The 21,942-nt window shown below is 42.0% G+C and overlaps 1 protein-coding gene across 1 annotated transcript in view; it reads left to right on the forward strand.

Moving 5' to 3' along the window:
* MYRFL (myelin regulatory factor like) overlaps positions 1-21,261 on the forward strand; it is a 126,225-nt gene extending 104,964 nt beyond the window's left edge. Inside the window, exons 16-25 of the mRNA XM_049626701.1 lie at positions 4,044-4,129; positions 6,830-6,904; positions 6,988-7,040; positions 7,165-7,341; positions 14,430-14,492; positions 15,140-15,227; positions 17,188-17,262; positions 20,078-20,198; positions 20,531-20,605; positions 20,765-21,261. Coding sequence (XP_049482658.1) covers positions 4,044-4,129; positions 6,830-6,904; positions 6,988-7,040; positions 7,165-7,341; positions 14,430-14,492; positions 15,140-15,227; positions 17,188-17,262; positions 20,078-20,198; positions 20,531-20,605; positions 20,765-20,851 — 900 coding nt within the window. The 3' untranslated portion in view covers positions 20,852-21,261. The remainder of the gene's footprint in view (positions 1-4,043; positions 4,130-6,829; positions 6,905-6,987; positions 7,041-7,164; positions 7,342-14,429; positions 14,493-15,139; positions 15,228-17,187; positions 17,263-20,077; positions 20,199-20,530; positions 20,606-20,764) is intronic.
* Positions 21,262-21,942: the final 681 nt, after the last annotated feature.

The raw sequence follows: 21,942 nt of genomic DNA on the forward strand, positions 1-21,942 counted from the left end.
AGAGAGAGAGAGTAGGGGAGGGGCAGAGAGAGAAAGAGAGGGAGAGAATCCTAAGCAGGCTCTTCACCGTCAGAACAGAGCCAGACAGGGGGCTTGAACTCACAAACTGTGAGATCATGACCTGAGCTGAAACCAAGAGTTGGATGCTTAACTGACTGAGCCACCCAGGTGCCCCTGCATTGACCTATTTTAAAAGAATTCAGAAAGAGTTTAATATTCTACTAAAAACTGCTAAAAATGTTATGTTGCTGACAAGCTACTTGGTGTACAAATAAACATAAACACATGGGTAAATATATATGTAGAAGTGTCCTTGGGCAAGTTACTGAATTGCACTGAGAAATAAATATAATAATAGGCTCTATCTTGCAAAGATTGTTGATAGGATTAAAGAAGGTGAAGCCCTTAGCCACAGTGACCAACACATAGCAGTTTGCTCAATAAACACAAACAATTAAACATGTTGTGTAGGAAGGGTACTGTTTGTACTGACCGGTTTGCAATGGGATGGAGGAAATGGTACCTACATCCATGGCGGCACTGATTGGTGCAATTCGGTTATGTGCAACCTCTGTAGCTCTCACTCTGCACTTGGGGAATTTCTTTTATTTTGCAGCTATGTCAGAATAATAACTAGAATGTGTGATTCATGAGAACAGGCCCCATGTCTGCCTTCCCCAGGGACTGGCACATAGTAGGTACTCAAGCAGTATTTGTTAAATGAATACATGAATGGAAAACCAGGTCTGATCATCTTCCCTGAAGGCTCACAATCTAAATTAAAAACATTGGGGCACCTGGCTGGCTCAGTCAGAAGAGCATGCGACTCTTGATCTCAGAGTCATGAGTTCCAGTCCCACATTGGGTGTAGAGATTACTTAAATAAAAAACTTAAAAACATTTTTTGTTAAATTAAACACATTAAGTAGTTTGGTCTCTTGGGTATGTGGGTGGGGAAGGGGATTGGCTTGTGGACACAGAGTAGAGGATTTATGTGGGTATTGAAGAGCACCCATTGAACTCAGAGACCTCTTGCAGTCACTGTTGTAAGTGGGAGGCAGACAAAAGTGAGTAAGATATAGCCTCTTCTCCGAAGGAATTTCTAGGTGGCCAGGGAATATTGGAGAACAATACAAGAACAGTTGTATCTGGATGTGGTAAATATTGTAAAGGCTCAGAGTGCTGCAGAGCATTATGGGGCCAGCCCTTCTAGGAGGAGTAAGCTCTGGCTAGATACAGGAGAGGTTCCAGAAAGGCTGGCAGAAGTAAAATCTGGGGGCTGGCACTGGCTTCATTGAAGGATTAGGTGAGAGTCGGCTGGGGGGAGAGTAGGAGGTAAGGCTGAAAATATAGGTAAGGTTCAAATTTCCTGGACCACCTGTTATGGAATTCCCTTGGTAGGCCATGAAAACCTTTTGAATAATAACAATAACATCTAAGTTGTATAGTGTGCTTTTGTTTTACAGACAGGAGAAGGGAGGCAACATAGCATTGTGGTTAGGAGCACAGATTCTGGAGCCAAATATTTTTTGGTTTAAATCCTGGCTGTATGACTTACTAGCTGTGTGATCTTGGGTAAGGAACTTAGCCTTCCTATGCTTCGTTTTTTCCCTTCTCTGTAAGATGGGGATGATAACAGTACCTGCTCTGAGGGTTGTTGAGGATTATCTGAGCATTAAATAAATTAGTATATATAAAGCACTCACAAGACAACATGGCACATAATAAGTACTATGCAAGTGTTCACTCTTATTAGAACTTGAGTGTTCTCATACTTCGGCATATTATGAGTCTTCCAGGGAGCTTGATAAAGTACAAATAATGGGGATGTTTTCCTTCCCTTGTGTTGTCTTTGCATGAGGTCTTGGCTATTTCTCTGAGGTTGACTTTCCCTTCCATGACATCAACGCCTAGGTATCCTCTGTTCCCTGGAGCCCCCATGATCCTTGGGTCATTGAAACACATGCGTGTGGGTGGAATGTGCTACTCTTAGGACGGGTGGCTGTGTTAATGAGCAAAGTGCTGGTTGTGAGCAGTTGGTGGACCTTAGCAGATGGTAAGAGGCCTGGCTGGGCCTTGCCTTGCCTTCCACATAGCTGCCGATGGTGGCACTTGTTCTGGAGGAAGATTGAGGTCTCCTGAGTAGCTCTCCTCCAATCTAGTGTTCCTCTTCCTTCCTTCTCTTTCTCTACCTCCAAGAGGTAGATGGGTGACCCCCACTGTGTATTGATGGTTGTGGTGAGATGGAAAGGTCTTCAGTCCTTTGAGCAGAATTTTCCAGGACCTTTAGGTTTTTAATAAATTCTGTAATAATTCTCATGCAGACCTAAATTTGAGAACCATTGCACTGTTAGTTGGACCCACCCAATAACTCTGAAATGCTGGCAGGTATTATTTTATCATTCCTATTTTATTGATGAAGGAAATGAGAATCAATGACATTTAGAGGACTTGTTCAGGACCCAACTCCAAGCCCGATTCCATGTCTTAGGTCATTTCCCTATACTAGGTCAAAGGATTTGGAGCAAAAGCATGGAGATTTAAAATAATTCAGCAGCCATGGGGAGTAGGTTGGAGGGGAAACTCTTATCCCGAGCCTAATGCTGTTTAATTACAATCAATTCAACACATTTCATTGAGTTCCTTCTCTGTACAGCACATTTTTAGGACATCCTCTGAACAGTTCCAGTGAGATGTAGGAATGGTAGAAACTATTCACTTCTTAGTATTCAGAGTGGCTTCCAGCTGCCCTTACGGGTGACTCAGTTACGAGAGTCCTAAGAGTTTGTATATTTGTTAAAAACTTGTATAATTAATCCCACCCCCAACCCTAATATAACATTGAAGAACATTTTATTGATTCAGATAACCAACCCAAGAAATTTAAATACAGACAAGTTTCAAACTATTTAAGTACCACCATCCTTCAATTCTTTTCCAACCAAAAGTATGATTCTACCCTCTACCCTCCAGAAGGAAGCAAACGTAATATTCTCTACTGCATTCATAGAAAAGCTCCTATTTAAGGAGCACTGTATTAAAATGGGCAGAAAACCTCTGCTATCTTTTCAGCCAGATTCAACAGCAATTACAGAGCTCTCTATTCTATAGTTCTTGGCCCATTCCTTATATGCAAGGTTTTATGCCAAAATGCATCAGTCTTAGAGGTTTGTCTCCTTTACTTCCTAGAAACTATAACTTACTTATTTTTAGAGCCCCCATAATGCGATACACAATAGTGCTTAATGAATATATAAGATGAATATGAATATGAATTTATAAGAATAAATAAGACACAGGCCCAGAACTGCCCTTAAAAATAGGTAGCAAAGGGGTGCCTCAGTGGCTCAGTCAGTTAAGCATCCAAGTCTTGATTTCAGCTCAGGTCATGATCTCACCATGCATCGTGAGATCAAGCCCCTGTGTTGGGCTCCACCCTAGTCATAGAGTCTGCTTAAGAATTTCTCTCTCTCTCTCTATCTGCTCCTCCTCCACTTGTGCACATGCACAAAAGAAGAAAAAAGAAAAAGAAATAGGTAGCAGAATTGAATATTGATGTGTATGATTTAAAGAGTACTCACTAGCTCTCACCATACAAGTCTTTTCCATGGTTTGTCATGGTGCCTGAACTTCTTCCATTGGAATTGATTCCATCGTCTCTTGAAGACTTTATTTTCAAAAGTGTTCTAGTGAAAGAGATGAACATCTGGGTTCTGACACTATCTTGTCTGATAGGTCCTCTTCTCTCATAAAACTTGAAGAATAAGCACTAAATGAACGGCACACACACTTGTCCTGGATTCAGGGTGCTAGGGAAAAGAGAGCTTACTGTAGCCTGGAGGGTCAAGGAAAGGGAGAGGCCTGAGGCAGGCTTAGAAAGAACTTCATTTTCAGGAGGCAGAGAGGAGGGAAATATAGGTTGAAGAGAGCTGGCCAGCCCATGGAAGCAGCAAAGATCCCTGCTGGGAGCGAGTCTTCAGGGGTCCTTCTCCCAGTTAGCATTGATGGTTTATCACTGCTCCTTACTGAATCTTCTTTTACAGATTTATTTTTCAGGAAAAAAACAATTGTGTCCTAACTGGATTTTCCAGACCTTGGTTATAACTCTCATTGCTGTGATGGCCTTTTGGTAAGAAAAACGTCAGTGTTATGCTGTGTCAAGCTCTTTTATCCTTCCCATCTTCCTTTTCTCATATATGAACTGGGGACTGACCTATTTACTTTGAAGACAAGGGGCTCTTTAACTGAACATTGACCTTTGATTTAACTTAGAGATAAGGGAGCCCTTTTTATTTTTATTTTAAAAAATTTTTTAAATATGAAATTTATTGTCCAAATTGGTTTCCATACAACACCCAGTGCTCATCCCAACAAGGGATGCCCTTCTTAAACTCATATTCTTTAGAAAAAAGCATAGGCTTTCTGTACTTAAATGTGAGAGGAAGGATTTTTTTTTTTTTGCAATTAACTGATACTTTTTAGCAACTCACTGTGCCTTTCCTATGTGTGTGTGTGTGTGTGTGTGTGTGTGTGTGTGTCTTTTTCAGTCTCGCAAATAACTCTCAAATTCTTCGTTCTCTTTCCTGTCTACTTGGGGTAATGTTGTGAGAGGGCAATCAGGTACAATGTATTCTCCCCAGACACTCATATTTATTAGGGTTCTTCTAGATTCTTCAGTGAAGACTTCACACCAAAGGGACTATGAGATAACCCCGAGAGGTACAATATTTTGAAATTGCAGCCAAATTTACTAGGCAGTTAAAGCAGGCAGACACAGTAAGGAAAAGCATTTGCTGTGCAAGCAGTGGGTGATTTGACTGCAATCCATCCTCTCTGTGCAAGGAAGTCGGGGGCATCCCTCAATGGCATGCAGGGCGTCTTCCTCAGGGCCCTGGTCTGTAGGCTCTGCTGATGCAGTGATGGCCCCTCAGCCTTTGGGCCTTGGTCACCTTGCCTGTGTCCTCTGGGCCTTCTTGTTCTTAGGCTATTTGCATGGCCAAAGGGGTATTTATCTATCTCTCAAAAAATGCTTGGTGAGTGTGGGAAAGGACTCTCTTTGGGTCTTGTCTCAAGGGAGACAGTCGTTTTCAGAAGCAAAGTGAGGGAAGGTGCCAAGGTGTATCTAGTTCCTTGATCTATAGCTTCCTAGCTATAGAAGGTGATGTGAATCTCTCTGTATCCTTCTCTCCCCTCAGCGTCTTGTCGCTTGCTACAGCCCACTGCATGAAGCATCCCCAAGTGTCTGACACCAGGAGACAGAATTCCCATTCGAAGCAGTTGTCCTTTTCTCACAGTCCTAAGTGAGCCTTCTTCTGCTGGGATTCCCAACGCAGGAGAGTGTGAGAGTCTACTTTAGCAGACATATTTAGCATTCTCTAGAGATACAGATTCCCATGAAAACCCAATGGGAGGGTTGTAGGAAGTATGTAAAGAGACTGCTTTTCAAATGTGCTTATCAGAATTATCTTATGAATTCCAATACTGTTGACTGCTAAGATCAAAATCGGGAGGTTATTAGGCTTTTATCTTGTTTCTGGCCCGTGGTGGCAAGAAGGGTCAAAACCAGAATTTGCCCCCAAAGAAAGGAGCAGATATGTCCATTTCATCTTTTGATCCTAGAAGTTCTCTGGGCCATGCATTGAAGTAGATGCCAGAAACAAATGAGAAAGAGTATTTAAGGATTAGTCCTAGGGAGATAGAGAGTGGGGGATACGGGAGAGCAAATAAGGCAGACTGGACCACAGCAAGCAGTTGCCCGGGTGATACAACAGCTTCTGTCTGATGGCATCTTTGGGACTCAGCACCACTTTTCCCAGTCAGGGTTGTGCCTGCTGGGCAGTTGTGCCAGCTACTGCTAAGAACACTCTGGAAATGTTTTCTTTATGAGTAGAATCCCAACGTGTGGCACATTTCTTCGTGTGTTATTTAATAATGGTAAACCACCACCTTTGATGGGGGAAAATATAACAAGGAACCAATGTAGGGAACCAGGTGTGAAGTCAAGCTGGCAGGATGTCAAGTGAGGTCACCCTGTGTTAGACCCCGCACACAGTGGAATTGTAATGTCATGGCAGACTTTCTGGTGCGGCTCATGCGAGAGGGCTACAGAACCCCCCAAAGAAGACAATGCTAAGTGAGCTTGGATGCATGAGCATGGTTAAGAATAGCTTCCCAAAGCTCAGAACCTTTAAGAAAAGCTTCTATTTGAATATATAAGTTCTGATCATTGGAGGAAAAGGACATATAGTCATTATTTTGAAGTCACACAGTGTGGAAATGAAGGTTGTATTGCATTTATTTTCCTTCCTCTCCCCAATTTGGTGTATTGTGCTCTGAAAAGACAGGCAGCCGGAAGATGTCAGAGCCGCAGCCAAAGGGTTTGGCATCTACAGTGATTAAATCTGTGCCTCCTCTCATCTTCCAGTGCCACAGTGTGGACGCCCTCCACCAGTGGGATGCGGACTCTGCCTTTTTCCTGCAAGGAGCAGAGGGCTGCCTCTAGTGATTTACAACTTCCTCTTATAATCTTCCACTGGTGACAGACGCTGCTGAGGCAGCTTGCCAGGGCCAAGGGGCTGCTCGCTGGAAAAATCCATCGGTGCAGAGTACCCCAGGAGCCTCTTTGCTCTAGGAAGACGAGGGTTTTCTCTCACCAGGGCAGAGAAGCATAACTGTGCTGTTTCCATGGTGCTTCTGTCAGCCATGGCTGCCCCTCCCCCCCTCCCATCTGTGTGGCCTGTGAGAACGTTGGCCAGCTGGTTGTGTGAGATATATATGAACTCAAATCTGTCACATAATGCTTTCTTCTTCTTTTGTTTTTTTTTAACAGTGCCTTGACGATAGTCTCCCTTTACATCCTTAGCTTAAAAGATCAAGACCGACATGCCCCAAATCTCTCTCTGAGGTGAGAGTTCTGGTCTTGCTTTCCTTTGGGGAGAAGTAGTCTTGAAGGCCTCCTTCATTAATCATTTTGTTTTCTTCCTCCAGCAACATCACAAGCTCTCAGGAGCCAGCCCTGCCACCCACAGCCTCCCCCTCAGGTAAGATTTTCACATTCCTCGCTCTCAAACCCAGCCCGTGTTTCATGTGAATTGTCAACAAAAGAACCAGCCTTTCAGGTTAACCTTGTTGCTTCCCTCGGCTCTGCCCAACACTTTGCAGCAGCACCTAATACATCTCTGGCAACCACACAGTCCTCCTTCCGAGTACCAGAAATCACTTTCTGTGAGATTCTGCCTTGTCAGGAGACTTACTGCTGCCCCATCTGGGGAAAGAGAAGAGTCCTCTCAAGTCTTGTGCAAAGGCGTTCCAAGGAGGAATTCCATCAGAGGCCGTGGGCAGGTAAAGGATGTTCAAAGAGAAGCAGCCAGGGCTCTGAACCTGAGGTGTTTTGTTTTTTTTTTTCTTCTTTGCAAATATTTACTTGCATGATCTGTTAATGGTTCCAGACAATCGTTTCCTATTGAGGTGGCAAGATCTTTAAAAACACAAATACACAAACTTGCAGTCATCTGTAATATTAAGTCCCCCACCCAGGGATGAAATTTTGGTTGATTCAAGTGAAAAAGTCTCATCTGTCCATTGCTAGCAAAGACAGTAGTAGTAGAACATGTAAAGTAATCATGTGTGGATTGGGTAGATTTTCTGGCTCACTTAGAACTTATAAAATGATGTCATAGCTGGGCTTTCTGCCCAAACCAAGTAGGGAAAAATGTAAAGGGCTTTGGAAATCTAGTGAGTTCAGGGTAAGCTGCCAGTCAGTGAAAATCACAACCACTTTCAGAATATCTTCTACCTTCTAGGGACACACACACACACACACACACACACACACAGACACACACACAGAATGTTTTTGAGTAACAGAATTTTCATGTTGAAAACATTATGGAAACTTGAGTAAGGGCTAAAAGTGTAATTATCTCTATAAAACCAAATGTAGTACATCCAAATGTATACTAATTCATTATTATTTTGGAAATCTTCTGCATACACACAACAAGTATATAAAATAATAATGATGATAATGCTGATAATAGCAATACGTACATATTAGTAGGGATTATATATCAGGATGTTGTAGCAACAACTTCCACATTACAGTGACTTAATGTGGCAAAAATGTATTGCTGATTCTCTTTCTATGTCAAATATGGGTCAAAAGAGGGTTCTTGCTCATCATGTCATTTGGGACTTAACTAATGGAGACTCCATCTCAATACATATTTCTACCACCTCTGTAACAGTAGGTAAGAGAAAAGGCAAATTGTGCACTGGCTCTTAAAGTTCCAACTTAGGTATAACACATGTCACTTCTGCTTACGCTTTATTGGCCAAACCAAGTGACGTAGGTCATGTCTAATTTAAAAACAATTGATAAAGTGCAGACCTAACATACACTTAGAAGAAGATGAACCAGAATATGTTTGAGCAGTCCAAATGACTGACATGTAAAATATGGTCAGTGGTTGAGGTTTTGGGGCAGCAATGTAATTTCTTTTTCCTTTTGACATTATTTTATATCGTAGAGTTGAATAAATAACTTGTAGAAATCATTGTCACTGTCACCACCGCCATTATCATTATCATGTAATGAGGTAGTAATGTATACAAAAGCACTGCCATAAGTAATCTACATGAGTAAACCATTCAAGTCCTCACCAACCTAAAAGACAGGCACTGTTATTATCCCCATTCTTTCCAACAAGAAGGTGAGACATAGAGAGTTTTTCCCTGCACCCATAGAAGGCAATGCTTGCACTATTTTTCCCATGAAAGCAACTTTTGATTGAACTTGGCAAGAGATGCAACACTACAGGGCAAAGACGCATCACTACTTTCACAAAGATGTGAAAGGAATTCGTTTGAGTCAGCTTATTCTCCATAGTTTCAAACATGGAAAAATCCAGTATGGTTACAAAAATCCCCCAAAGCCTTCATCTCTTGTGAAAGCACATGGAAACTTGTGGCCGGTAAACTCTTTTCTTACCTCGGGGTCCACCTTGGGTATACCTGGTGTCCTTTTCTGAGAGCAGTCCTCAGGAGAGACTACCTCACCCACGAGAGACGTGTAACAACGGATCCTGTACAGGAAGAGGTCATGGACAGATCCAATCTTCATTTGCAAAAAGGTTCTTGACCCTTAAGCAAACTCATTCCTGTGGGAACCAGCTCTTCACATGGAGGGAAGAGAAGCCTTATCAAACCAGATGAAGGTTTATTGCTCTCTTCTCTGGAACAGGGGTATCTGCAGGTCTTATATTTCATGAGTGTGGGAGACACTGAAGAGACTCCTAAAAAAAGAAGGTCTGCCCCACAATCTCTGGCTGTGTTCTACTAGACACAATTATCAGCGTTGTCTGGCTAAAGTGAAATTGAGGGGCACCTGGGTGGCTCAGTCAGTTGAGTGTCCGACTTCGGCTCAGGTCATGATCTCGTGGTTTGTAGGCTCAAGCCCCACATCACGCTCACTACTGTCCGTCCCCCGTCTCTGCCCCTCCCCCACTTGCATGCTCTCTCTCTCTCTCTCTCTCTCTCAAAAATAAATAGGCATTAAAAAAAGAGATGCGTCTTTCAAATAAATAAATAAAAATGAAATTTAAGTCCTGCCTTACCAGGCTCCCTGATATACTGGGAAAGTTGTTCCCTCTTCTCTCTTTCGGCTGGAGAAAGATGGAAAGGATTTTCTTCGCTTCACTTCACAGTTCTCTTCACTATCCTGTTGAGGAAAGCCGCACACTTTGGGGGATTTCGAGTCGTAGAATGTCAGAGGGCAGTACACCAGTGGCACCCTAACTTTTTGACCCATAGAATCCACTATTAATTCATTATTCTTTTAGGATCATTTGACTGAGAAAACACCTAGAGGGAGAATGTTACTGTAAACTCAGTTAAGCTTGTAATCAAATGATTTTTGTTAGTCCAAAGCATAAGAGACTCTTAAAGACTGAGAACAAACTGAGGGTTGATGGGGGGGTGGGAGGGAGGGGAGGGTGGGTGATGGGTATTGGGGAGGGCACCTTTTGGGATGAGCACTGGGTGTTGTATGGAAACCAATTTGACAATAAATTTCATATATTGAAAAAACAAACAAACAAACAAATAAAATTAAAGAAAAATTATTTTTGTTAGTCCAACAGGAATACTTGAAAAATAGTACACGTCTGTGGGAGAGTTGTTATTTTTCAAGTCCACAGACCCCACTGACCACTTTATGCCATCACCTGGGGTTCCAGAGTCCCCAGGTCAGGAAAACCTCTGATTTATACCAGCTTACCCATTTTACAGCTGATGAAATGGAGGCCCAGGACCTTGCTTAAGGATCTGCAGTAAGCTACTGGCAAAGTTGGAATTGGAATTTGAGTCCTCTGTCTCCTTGTCCTGGGTTCCTTCCCATCTACCATTGTGCGTCCATTTATTTGGGCACAGTGTGTACATGTACTCGGGATCAGCTTTAGAGGAATCAGAAAGTATTCATTCTATGGTTCTGGAAAGCCCCTTCGGCATCTGCCTCCCGCAGGTTAGCCTATAGCCATTGAGATGTCCCTGTTGTGGGGTATTTCTGGGGGTGTAAAGAAAGCCTCTTCTCTTCTGCTGCTGGTCCATCCTTCCCCTTTGTCCTGACCACTGTATAACACCGGGGTTCCTAAATCTGAAAGTGGAGAAAGCCAGGCAAATTCTTGCAACCAGATGTTTCTGAGGCATTGAAGACTAATTAAAAATTAAGGAATCGGGGCACCTGGGTGGCTCAGTTGATTAAGCATCTAACTTCAGCTCAGGTCATGATCTCACGGTTTGTGGGTTCGAGCCCCACATTGGGCTCTGTGCTGACAGCTCAGAGCCTGGAGCCTGCTTCAGATTCTGTGTCTCCCTCTCTCTTTCTGCCCCTCCCCTACTTGTGCTCTGTCTCTCAAAAATAAATAAAGATTAAAAAATTTTTTTAAGTAATAAAAAATAATAAAAATTAAGGAATAAAAATAATAAAGAAACTCAAGGGTTCAGGGAAAACCAAAAAAAAACAACAATTTGGAATAACTCTGTAAGATGAATTGTAATATCTAGCAGTTTACCATCACATTTTTATGATATGCTGAGCACAAGCTATTGTTCTTCTTTTGGGCCTAAATTGATTGTGTAAAATGTCGTCAGAAAGTTTATCCCCTCTTCCCACTTACTATGAAAGGTTTGGGGAAGACTAATCAGGATGTGGAGAGTGGGTATTTTGGAACATTGAGCTTCTAATCTGAGGCACCAACTGAGTGTGAGGGATTAGATTTTAATCTATGGAACCGATAAAGATTTAAATAGAGTTAGATATTAAAAAGTAATGAGCTTGTGAGGAAAAAAAATCTGTGGATTCCACAGAGTTTTGGTGAAGATTTAAAAAATCTCATGAAGCTAAAAGGCATGGGAATTCCTGCTTATTTTGTTTTGGAGTTCAGTACTCTGAGAAAAGCAAATGGTTGCAATAAAATGGTTCCCTGTGTTAAAGGACTCAGTCATCAATTGGTTGGGCTCATTGACTTTTTCTTGGCATGAGTCTGGTTCAATCAGGAAAGAAAAAGGTATGCTGCTTTGGAACTTAGCCATAGAGCACAATTTTGTAAGTAATGCTATATACACATTCTACAAGAGGATATGCTTTGGTTGGACGCCACCTTAAATCTCTCCTCTCCACAAGTTTCTAATTTAGTTTATTGGGAGATCTTTTCCACCGATTGTGAAATATATCTCCAACTTTACAGGGAAAACCACTAGGAGTGTATATTAAGTTTATAGTGAATATTACTGGAAGGCATTTGTAAAATGAGAGTCACCCCTATATGACTACAGGAGAATTTATGGTTTTCCAATAACCAGCCTTTCAGAATTCAATAGTCTTGCCTCAGAGAGGTGAGAAATTAGAGGTGTTTTATAGGAGATTTAAAATTTATTTCCAATCCTGCCATTTTCATAATTCTAATCTGCAAGATTATCTCTCCTCAACCTTACCTTTTAATTACTGTTTTAAAAAATACAGTTATCCCATAAGATACTACATCCTATCTTAGGATTCTATGTCCAGGAACCTGAAAACATGCTTCTGTGGAAGTAGTTCTGTTGTCAAAATTTATAATGAGCCCTTTTCTGCAAATTCAGCGGGAAAGTAAAAAAAAAAAAAAAAAGGTAAAGAATAAAAGCATACAGGATGGAGAAGTTCTGGTTTCCTCTTCTTTTTAAAAAAAAATTTTTTTAACATTTATTTATTTTTTGAGAGACAGAGAAAGACAGAGCAGGAGCAGGGGAGGGGCAGAGAGAGAAAGGGAGACACAGAATCTGAAACAGGCTCCAGGATCTGAGCTGTCAGCACAGAGCCCAATGTGAGGCTTGAACTCACGAACCATGAGATCATGACCTGAGCCGAAGTCGGACACTTAACCGACTGAGCCACCCAGGCACCCCTGGTTTCCCCTTCTTTTCATGCCTCATTTGCTTTATAAATTCACAGCCTTCTGTGGAAGCAGTCATAAGCAAAACTCATAGCAGGGGATATGTACTGACAATTATTATTGAAATAGCTGGAATCCAAGAAATCTAGAGGCCTTTTAGGCAGCACATATATTTATATCTAAAGGGAAATATATATTCAATTTTCTAGGAAATCCTCATGTATCATGATCCATTTCTTCTTAATGAAAAGGATCATGTTAGGCAAGATCCTGAGGAAACCTGCCTCTCCTTCAAGTTCTATCTCACTCCCGTTTGCCAATGGGGCAAAGGAGCCCAGGTTCCCATATCCATTCCCAGCATCGTCTGTACCCATCCGCTGGCAATTTCCCCTTTGAGTGTGTAAGAGGAAACATTTTTCTACAGGGTATATGATTGGCTCTTCTTCTTTCCCTGCCTCTCTTCCTTCCATCCTCCCACAAATATTTGTTGAGCATCTGCGGAGAGCCCAGCATTGCCTTGCCTGGGGCTATGGCAGTGCACAGGATGTGTGTGATGTTCCAGAAGCTCACGGTTGGTTTTGCTGACAGGCAAACAAGCCTGTGTGCCTAGTGTAAGAAGTACTAACCAGGGCAGATTTACTTAGGAGTGATGGCCCGCAAGTAACGTGCACTCTTGCGTTTGCTTTCTATCCTGAAATTCCATGCAGAAAGTTGAATAGATCTTGTCTCTCTTTTCTTCCTGAGAGTAGCACACATTGTATTAACTTATGTCTCTTCCTAATTGAGGTTACTGTCTGTGTTTTCCCCAAAACTGTGTAGAGAGATATAAACATATTATTTAATGCAAATGAAGGAATACAATAAAGAGTACACATACTTGAGAAAAATCAGCAAAATTAAAAAATGCAAAAACTTTAAAATTCTTTTTAAAAGCTTGTTTAGCAACCCACTAAATAATTGCTTTCACTATTCACTTTAAGGATATCTGGGGTTTTTTTCCCCCAAAGCCTTAACAACAATCATCTCAGTAGTTACCTTTCCAAAATTGCTTTTAAAATGACTTTTTGGCTATGACGGGGTCAAAACCACTCCCCCACTTCCTTCCTCACAAGCGAGCTCTGGCCCTGCACCAGTGATCTGACTCTTCTCTTCAGCTGCAGCACAGTCCTGACCTTGAGTTTTAAGTGTTCTTTTATTCCTGTGTGGATCATATTATGGTAGGACTTACAGAGGAATCAAAGAATTTTAATAGAGGTTCCCTATTCTGGAGTTGTCAAGAAAGGGCAAAAATACATACGAGTTAAATGATAAAACAGAGATGACAGGCTTTGGATGTGGAGACAGATCTATCACTAATTAATCACCATATAGATGGTTCAGTAGTAATGCTATGACACTGGAAAGGAGGGGACTGTGGGCCGCAGTGATCTGATCTGCTAGGGCCGCCATAACAAAAAACCACAGACTGGACAACTTAAACCACAAAATTTATTTGCTCACAATTCTGGAGGCCAGAAGTGCAAAATCAGGGTGTTAGGAGGTCTAGTTTCTTCTGAAGCCTCCGTCCTAGACTCACAGATGACCACCTTTGTGCTGTGTCCTTGCAAGGTCTTTTGTCTCTGCACACCCCTAGTGTCTCTGCGTGTCTCTTCCTATGGGGAGGGATACCAGTCAGATTAGAGTAGGGCCAGCATAGCAGCTTCGTTTTAACTTCACGGCCTCTTTAAAGGCCCTATTTCCAAATACAGTCATATTCTCAGGGGTGAGGGCTTCACCGTAAGAATTTGGGGAACACACATCAACCCAAAACAGATGGCTTCTTGGAAGAAGGTGAGAATATGCTAGATCTGTAAGAAATGGGGTAGGGATTGGATGGGTTGAAAGGTGGGAGAGAGAAAGTGAGGGGAAACATTCAACTGACAGAGACAAAGAGGGGCTCCTACTAGGTTTCTTCTCATCCTGACCAAGCATTAAAGATTGACAGAGTATTTTCTTCTTCAGAAGACAGAAGCATGTCATTCCTGGCAAGAGATGCGCTAACCAGCCCTGACTGGGGGACTGACTGTGAGTTTACATTTACATGACTATTCTTTGACTTTGTGGAGCCAGGTAGAGTAACAACAAGCTGTAAAAGCATCACTGGAGTGAGGAACAGGGATGAAGGCTGCACCCTGCCAGAACACTCATAGGGATCATGTTTTTAGAATCAACGCCCACCTAACCATTAAGGAGACATTAGAGTTGGTCTCTCACTACTGGACCTGTTGAGGTTTATCTCCATGGATTTGAATAATTTATTTGAACTCTCTGCCTTTTTTTTCTATTCTAACTGTATTTTTAGCTTGTTTTCTGTTTTCTGAGGTTTTAAAAGCCATCTTTATTGGCCAGATGGCATTTCATATTGTACTCTCCATTTTCAATAAATGTCAATTTAGTAGGACTTCCAGGGTCCAGAAATTCTTTTGGATGTGATGAGGCTGCCTATTGGAACCTGGATTTTTATTAGTTTTCTTAAAATTTACTATAACAACAACAACAACAGAAGCCTTCTCCCTGCCCTTCTCCTTCTTTTTCCATTTGAATGCAAATGGAACCCATTTATCTAGGAAACTCTTATTTCACATTCAGAATTTGGAGACTTTGCTGGAGCACAATACTCTTGTCCTCTGCAGAAGAGTTTACTTTCTTTTCTCTATTTCTTCTCAATTCAGGGATTGACACAACCATTAGTTCTATTCAGATTATGGAAATCCAGCAAGTAATAGATCATCGGTATTGCAATGGAGACCACCAGTGCGGGTGGGTAAGCCTCCCCATTATACCTCGATTGTTTCTGGAATTTACTCAGGGCTCTGGGTTTCTGAGACTGGAATGAAAGCTAGAACTACATGGTAAAATCGATGTGTGCTTACATTGCTCCTTAAGTGAAAACATATTTGTTACACGGTGGACGAGGGAATCATAAAATGGTTGGTATTAGCAAATATCAATAAACCAAGGCTCCCACGATTCCAGTCTCCCATTTTAATGGGTAAAGCTAAGGCAAAAAGCTTAGAGGGCAGGTCTGTGGCTGACTCTCTGAGGACACATACCATAGGCCCAGAGCTGCTGGTTAATTTTATAGACAAAAGAAAGACGTTGTTACTGATGGCTCCAAGTAATGAGTGAGCTGACATTTACACATTTTAATAACAAGGAGTACCATTGTTTTAATTGCTAAATAATATAGCTTATTTTAGCTTTTTCAGTGAGGAGGAAAAAAATCCAGATACTGAAAAAGTTATCAGCAACATCCATGTCTGTCGTGTGCCGTAAGGTAATGACGCATTTAGGAGCATAGAGTACAAGTAGCTTCAGAAAGCACAATATGCAAGTTGAAGGCATTAAGAGTGGGCAGATAATTTTCTTTCTTTGATAAATATGTACTGGATGACTGCTAGGTTAAAGGCAAGGCCCTGTATTTGGAACTGGTGTCACAAATCCTTTGCATTCTCAGCCTTATTGCTTTTTTCAACCTAATGTAATGTAGGCTTCAGGTTGATTATACTGAGCTTTAAAAATAAGTTGTCTGGTGCGTTATGCTTTGTTTATGGCTTTGACATTCGTTATGTCATCGAATTCTCACAAAGTCCCTAAGAGGTTGGTCTAGTTGATCCCCATTCTGCCATTAAGGAACCTGAGCTTCAGTGAGCTTAAACAATTCAGAGACAGACATTAATTACTATGTTAGGGTGACATAATGAAGAAGAGTAGGGTGATTCGGGTTCAAATACCAGAACTTTGACAAGGTAAGTTCATTCCCTCTGAGTGTCCATTTCTCATCTGTGAGATACTACTGCATGCAGATGCTGGGGGGCATGTGGTAGGAAGTAAATTCCATTTATCTAAGCTTCCTCTGGTAGAACAAGGCTCTCCTGATCTCAATTCAGATCAGTTTTAACAACTGCTTCCTCATTTTTAACAACCTACTTTAGTGTTATTAAAGAGAATCTAAAATGACCCTGGCTCTTTTTCCAACTTACCTGGTTTTGTTTCTCCATATAATTCAAGGTATGGCCCGGACATAAGAATTTGTGTTAGATATAATATGCTTTTCTGCTGGGGTTTTCATTCCAGTATGAGTCCCAGGAAGTCCCGCTTTCTCCCAAGTATCTCTCTTAAAGGGGATGTGTGTATGGGGGGGTGGGGGTCGGGGGGTTGGGGGCGTGTCTCTGTATAAGTCCTTCGTGGTGCAGTTTTCTCCCTTATGAAATGGTGATTCAGACTATAATAACACTAGTTGATTCAAGTTCTGAACGTGCGTGGTATTTCCTGCTAATGTTGCCGAAAAGGGAGCGATTCAGGATAGAAAAGCTGGTATTCATTATTTCCAGTCCTCCTTTCCAGAGGGATTGTTAGTTTGCCTTTGCCTCATTTGTCTTCCGAAATCTGTGTCTCCTTAACAGGGACTGGAGTCATTTCCGGTGTGCTCAGTTTTATGCATTTGGCCTGGGATTTGGCTTCCCGTCATTTTGTCTGTGTGTTCTAACAAACCATAAATCTTTGTGGTATATTTTATATATTAAGACCTAAAAGAGATCACTTTGAAATTTGACAGGTACATCTCTGGAAAACATAGAACTCTCCTGTGCTAAATTTGATTTTCTGTGTTTGTTATAGAGCATTTCACAGTTCACATAGTATTTAATGAGTAACAAAAGCCTTTTGAAGCCTTTCCTGTGTATTTTGATTTGTGGTTTTATTTTTTTTCCATAATTAGCTCTGGAAACTACAATTACAATATTCCTGTTAATAAGCACACACCTGCCAATGTCAAATTCTCTCTGGAAATCAAGTAAGTGCATAACTGTAGAAAACAGTTCCGCTTCTATCATTATCTGAATAGGAAGTCTGAACTTACTTCACAGTTGATCAGTAAGTTAGAAGGTGGGAAGTTATCAGTCCATGCCGGCGGATGGTAGTTGGGTTGAGAGGTGGGCCAGCTCTAGGGAGTTTTCAAAATGAAGGCTGGGATCTTCCAGGCTCCTCCAGTGAATGGAAAGACCCTAAGGATTCACACTCAGCACCTGTAAAATGGGAGCAGTTTTGGGTTTGATGCTCTCAAGTTGCAGACTCCCCCCCCCCCCCCCCCCCCCCCCCCCCCGCCGCCACTGTGTCCCTTTGAATTAGGGTAGGAGCAAGAGTAATAGCACAGTCCCCGGGTTGGGGGGCCGGGCAGTTGGGAGAGTCGCTGGTAGCAATGCTGAGGCCGACACCACCCCCTCTCCCCAGGGGAGTTCAAGGAGTCAGAGTTTGGAGTTGGGCAGACCAGGGTTCAGATTTTGTCTCTGCCACTTACTAATTCTGTAACCTTGGAGAAACTACTTATCCTCTCTGAGTTGTTTTTGTCTGTAAAACAAGTTTGAAATAAGACCGGAACAAGTAGAGCTGCTGTGGGAACCGCTGTTAAGAATAGTGAAATTAAGAACTACCATTTGCTGAGCACAGAGCCTATGCCACACACTCTACACTTTAATAGTGGGTCATATAATCCTCACAATAACCCTCTGAGTTAGGTATTTCTCTTCTAGTTTATATTTTTCAGATGGGAACACTTAGGTCTAGGGAGGTCAAACACACTTGTCCTGAAACTCGCAGACAGTAAATGGTAGAGTTGGGTTTCAAACTCAGCCCATCCTTTAAACCATCACTTTCCTACCTTCCCAGTGAGATGAGAGATGTAAAAACGTTGCCCTTTCCTGGCACATATGAGACACTTAATAAATGATAGCTCTTTTTTTTATATAAAAATTGTAAGTTATTTTATTTTGTTTGAGAGAGAGACAGTGTGAGTGGAGGAGGGGCAGAGAGGGAGGGAGAGAGAGAGAATCCCAGGCAGGCTCTGTGGTGGCATCACAGATGTGGGGCTCAGAGTCACAAAAGCGTGAGATCATGACCTCTGCCAAATGCGAGAGTCGGACACTTAGCCACCTTGAGCCACCCAGGCGCCTCAATTGTAGCTTTTATTATCAGTACCTTTCCTTCAAAATCACAAAGCTCTAATTTAATCTATTCGTACCAAATATTTAAAATAACTATGGTACTTCTAAGACTTTCGACCCACTTCATTCAAATTATGCAATGAGCTGCTCATCAGGAAGATAGATGGTTTTTATTTTGCGTCTCTTGATTATAGTCTCTCCTTTTCTCCCCCCTCCCCACATTTCCTCTCTTCTCCCCTTTGTTTTCTGCCTCTCTTTTCCTTTTCTCTGTCCTCCACGCTCCCTCTCTGCTTTCCCAGCTCTATTACTCCTCCTCCATCTGTCCCTTCTTCTGTTTCACTTGGGCTTCATACCTCTTCCCTCCTCAACTTTGCTTCTACACTGAGTTCATGACACTCAACCCAACGGCTTGCCTTGGAAAGTTTTGTTTCAAGCAGCAAGTGTTTCGTGACTCAGAGCCCATCACATTTCATGCAGAGCAAGAGCTAAATGTACTGTTTTCTAGCACCCCCTGAGTAGCCTGGAATAGCATTTCCTCCTTCATTCCTAGCTTCAATGGCAGGAAGTAAGCTGACACGGTATGTCCCCTGAAGTGGCAGAAAACCATCTTGAGCCACTAAATCAGGCTTTTTAGGTGAAGAGCCATTTGTCCAATATGTGTGATTTAAAAATAACACACATACTCAACTGAGATTGTAGGTTGTCCCACTTGTGCAATAAGATCATTTCCAAGGACAGATGGATCTCAGCCTCTTGATGATAATTAATGGGCTAACCTCCAGAGAAGAGTCATTCTTTCTGGCAGGACTTCTACTCTGATAGCTTTTAAGGGAGGTAAATTCTAATGGGGCTCACCCCCACATCCCTTCCTGTGTTTGTGCACCTTGCTGCTTCAAACACTATCTCCTCAGATCAGGGGTGTGTAGAATCTGAAATCCTGGAAACTTCAGGTAGATGCACATTCAGTTGCCAGAGAAAAGAGAATGGATATCTTCAAAAAGTATTTTCTAATCTGTGGGGATAAGAACTTCTGATGCTAGGGTGATTTAAGTCACGAGATTAGATCTTAGGGACTATCATATGCTACCCCAGTAGTTGTTTTGGTCAATTCAGGCTGCTATAACAGAAATACCATAGACTGAGTGCCTTAACAAACACTTATTTTCCACCCTTCTGGAGGTTGGGAAGTCCAATATCAAGGCACTGACAGATTTGGCCTCTGGTGAGGGTCTGCTTCCTGTTTCATAGAAGGCCATCTTCTCACTGTGTCCATATAGCAAAGGAACAAGAGAGCTCTCTGAGGTCCTTTCAATAAGATCAGTAATCCCACCCATGAAGGCTCCATGCTCAAGACCTAATCACTTCCCATAGACTCTACTGCCTAACACATCACTTTGGAAGTTGGGATTTCAGCATATGGATTTGGGGGAGGGGAACACAAACATTAAGTCCATGACAGTAATTATCTGAGACTGAGTTTCTTTCTGTAATAATGAGATGGGGACGGGCATATTGGCATTGATGAGCTTTGCGTAATAAAATGCCTGCAAGAAACTTTGAATGGATTTCCAAGTTACGTTCCCATTCGCACCTCTTTTTATCAAGGTATCGCCTAGTGGAGCTGGTAACTGCTTTCCATTTGCCCTTTCTCTCCTTTGTCTCTTGAAGCACAACAGAACCATTGATAGTCTTCCAATGCAATTTCACCCTTGGAAATATATGTTTCCATAGTAAAAGGGAAGCCAAAGGGATACAAAGCCACCAAGAGGTCTCCCAGGAGATGACACAGGTAATGTTTTCCAGCCCCTGGGCATTCCGTCCCTGTTCCAGAAGAAGTGTGTCTAGAATTGCGGCATGGCCTCTGTTCCCCACCAGGAGAGGGATGCCGCGAGCCAAATGCCGCTGTTTCTCCTTGCTGGCTGACCCTGGTCACAGGGCTTTGCTCAGCATCCTCCGTGTGTCCTTCAGAAACTGCAGACTGTTTTAGCGACTCCTATCAAAAGCTGTTGTCACGGATACCTTTCCTAGAGTAGTCAAGGAAATGCTTTCTCAGACTATAGTCTTTCCAACTGAGTGTAAAATGTGGTTATGAAATGGATCTCTCTTTCATTCATTATTTAGGGCTATCAGCACATTTGGAGCCTCCCTGTAGCCCCATTCTTTGACAGCACATACCACTTCCGTGTAGCTGCACCGGTAAGCTTTCTTTCTTTTTTTTCCCCCTTTCCCTTTTTCTTTTCCGGTGAGAAAGAAACAGACCATTAAATCAATCCATCGATCAATTCAATTCAGTCAGTCAATTACTTTAACTGATTCTTACATTAGTCATTCTCCTTTTTTCTTCTGTTCTGACAGGATTTAGCTGACTGTTCAACGGATCCTTATTTTGCTGGGATATTCTTTACAGATTACTTCTTTTACTTCTATCGGCACTGTGTCTGATGTATTCGAATTTGGTTGAGGACTTCGCCAAGGAAAAATACTCAAAAATACGGCGAACAGAAACATAACCTCTTGCAATCTCTTTCTTCTCTTTGTAAAACATTCAATTTATTGCCATAGGGCTTTTCAAGCTTTGGCTTCTGACAGTTTTGAGACGTTAATGAGGAGAATAAAGTGTTTGCCGCAACTTGAGATAGTGTGGTTTTTTATTTTCCCGTGATTATGAAGAAAACTCTTCCTGGAGTAAACAGCACTGTTGGGCTTGAAAATACTGCTTCTGGTATTAAGGAATCTGTGAGGCCAAAGACGCAGGTCAGAGTCTACTTTGTGTTATGTATTTCTTACTGTAGCTTTCGAGAAAAACAAAAAGGCCCGTTTCTGCCAACGTGGGCCCACTAAACACAGACTCTTAACAGTGTGTGATATGGTGTGTGTTAGGGGGACGGATGGGTAGTGTCTCACAGATGAGCTCACATTTAGGCAAACTATTGCTATGTGTTTATGGAAGAGAGGGAGAGGAAGGTGGAAGGGAGGGAGGGAGAGAGAGAGAAAAACGACATATACTAGAGTGCAGAATGTTGCTTGTTAATGATTTGGATAAGAGAAGTAGTTGCAATTCTACCCTCTAATGCCTAATGCCTGATGGACACTAAGTTTTGTGTGCTCTCTTATGAAGCACTAACTTGTGACAAGTTTTTTAAGGTAGCCCAGATAATCTAGGCCCAGGTTATTTTCCAGTTTTCATTGGTTTTGTTTTCTTCTCCCTCTACATATGACGGCATTACGACCCATCTCTATTGTTTTCAGCTAAATTAGCTCTTGGATACTTCTGCCTGGCTTATGGGTACATTCATATGCCTTTCCCAATTTAAAATGGCCAGAAAGCCTCTTAGCTGGAGTCTATCAACCATGTTTTTTATTTTCTGTATTCAAACATTTTGACATTTGGGGGTCTTACTGACCTTAAGGGGACTCTACCTCCTAAGGTTAGCCAATTCCTAGAAATAGTAAACAACTTGTCCGTGAGTGCTTTTCAAATACAAGCCAAACAGTCTAGAGTCCACACTGCAACCCACCTCCTTTATTGGGCT

This window comes from Panthera uncia, chromosome B4, assembly GCF_023721935.1.
Source record: "Panthera uncia isolate 11264 chromosome B4, Puncia_PCG_1.0, whole genome shotgun sequence".
Lineage (NCBI taxonomy): Eukaryota > Metazoa > Chordata > Mammalia > Carnivora > Felidae > Panthera > Panthera uncia.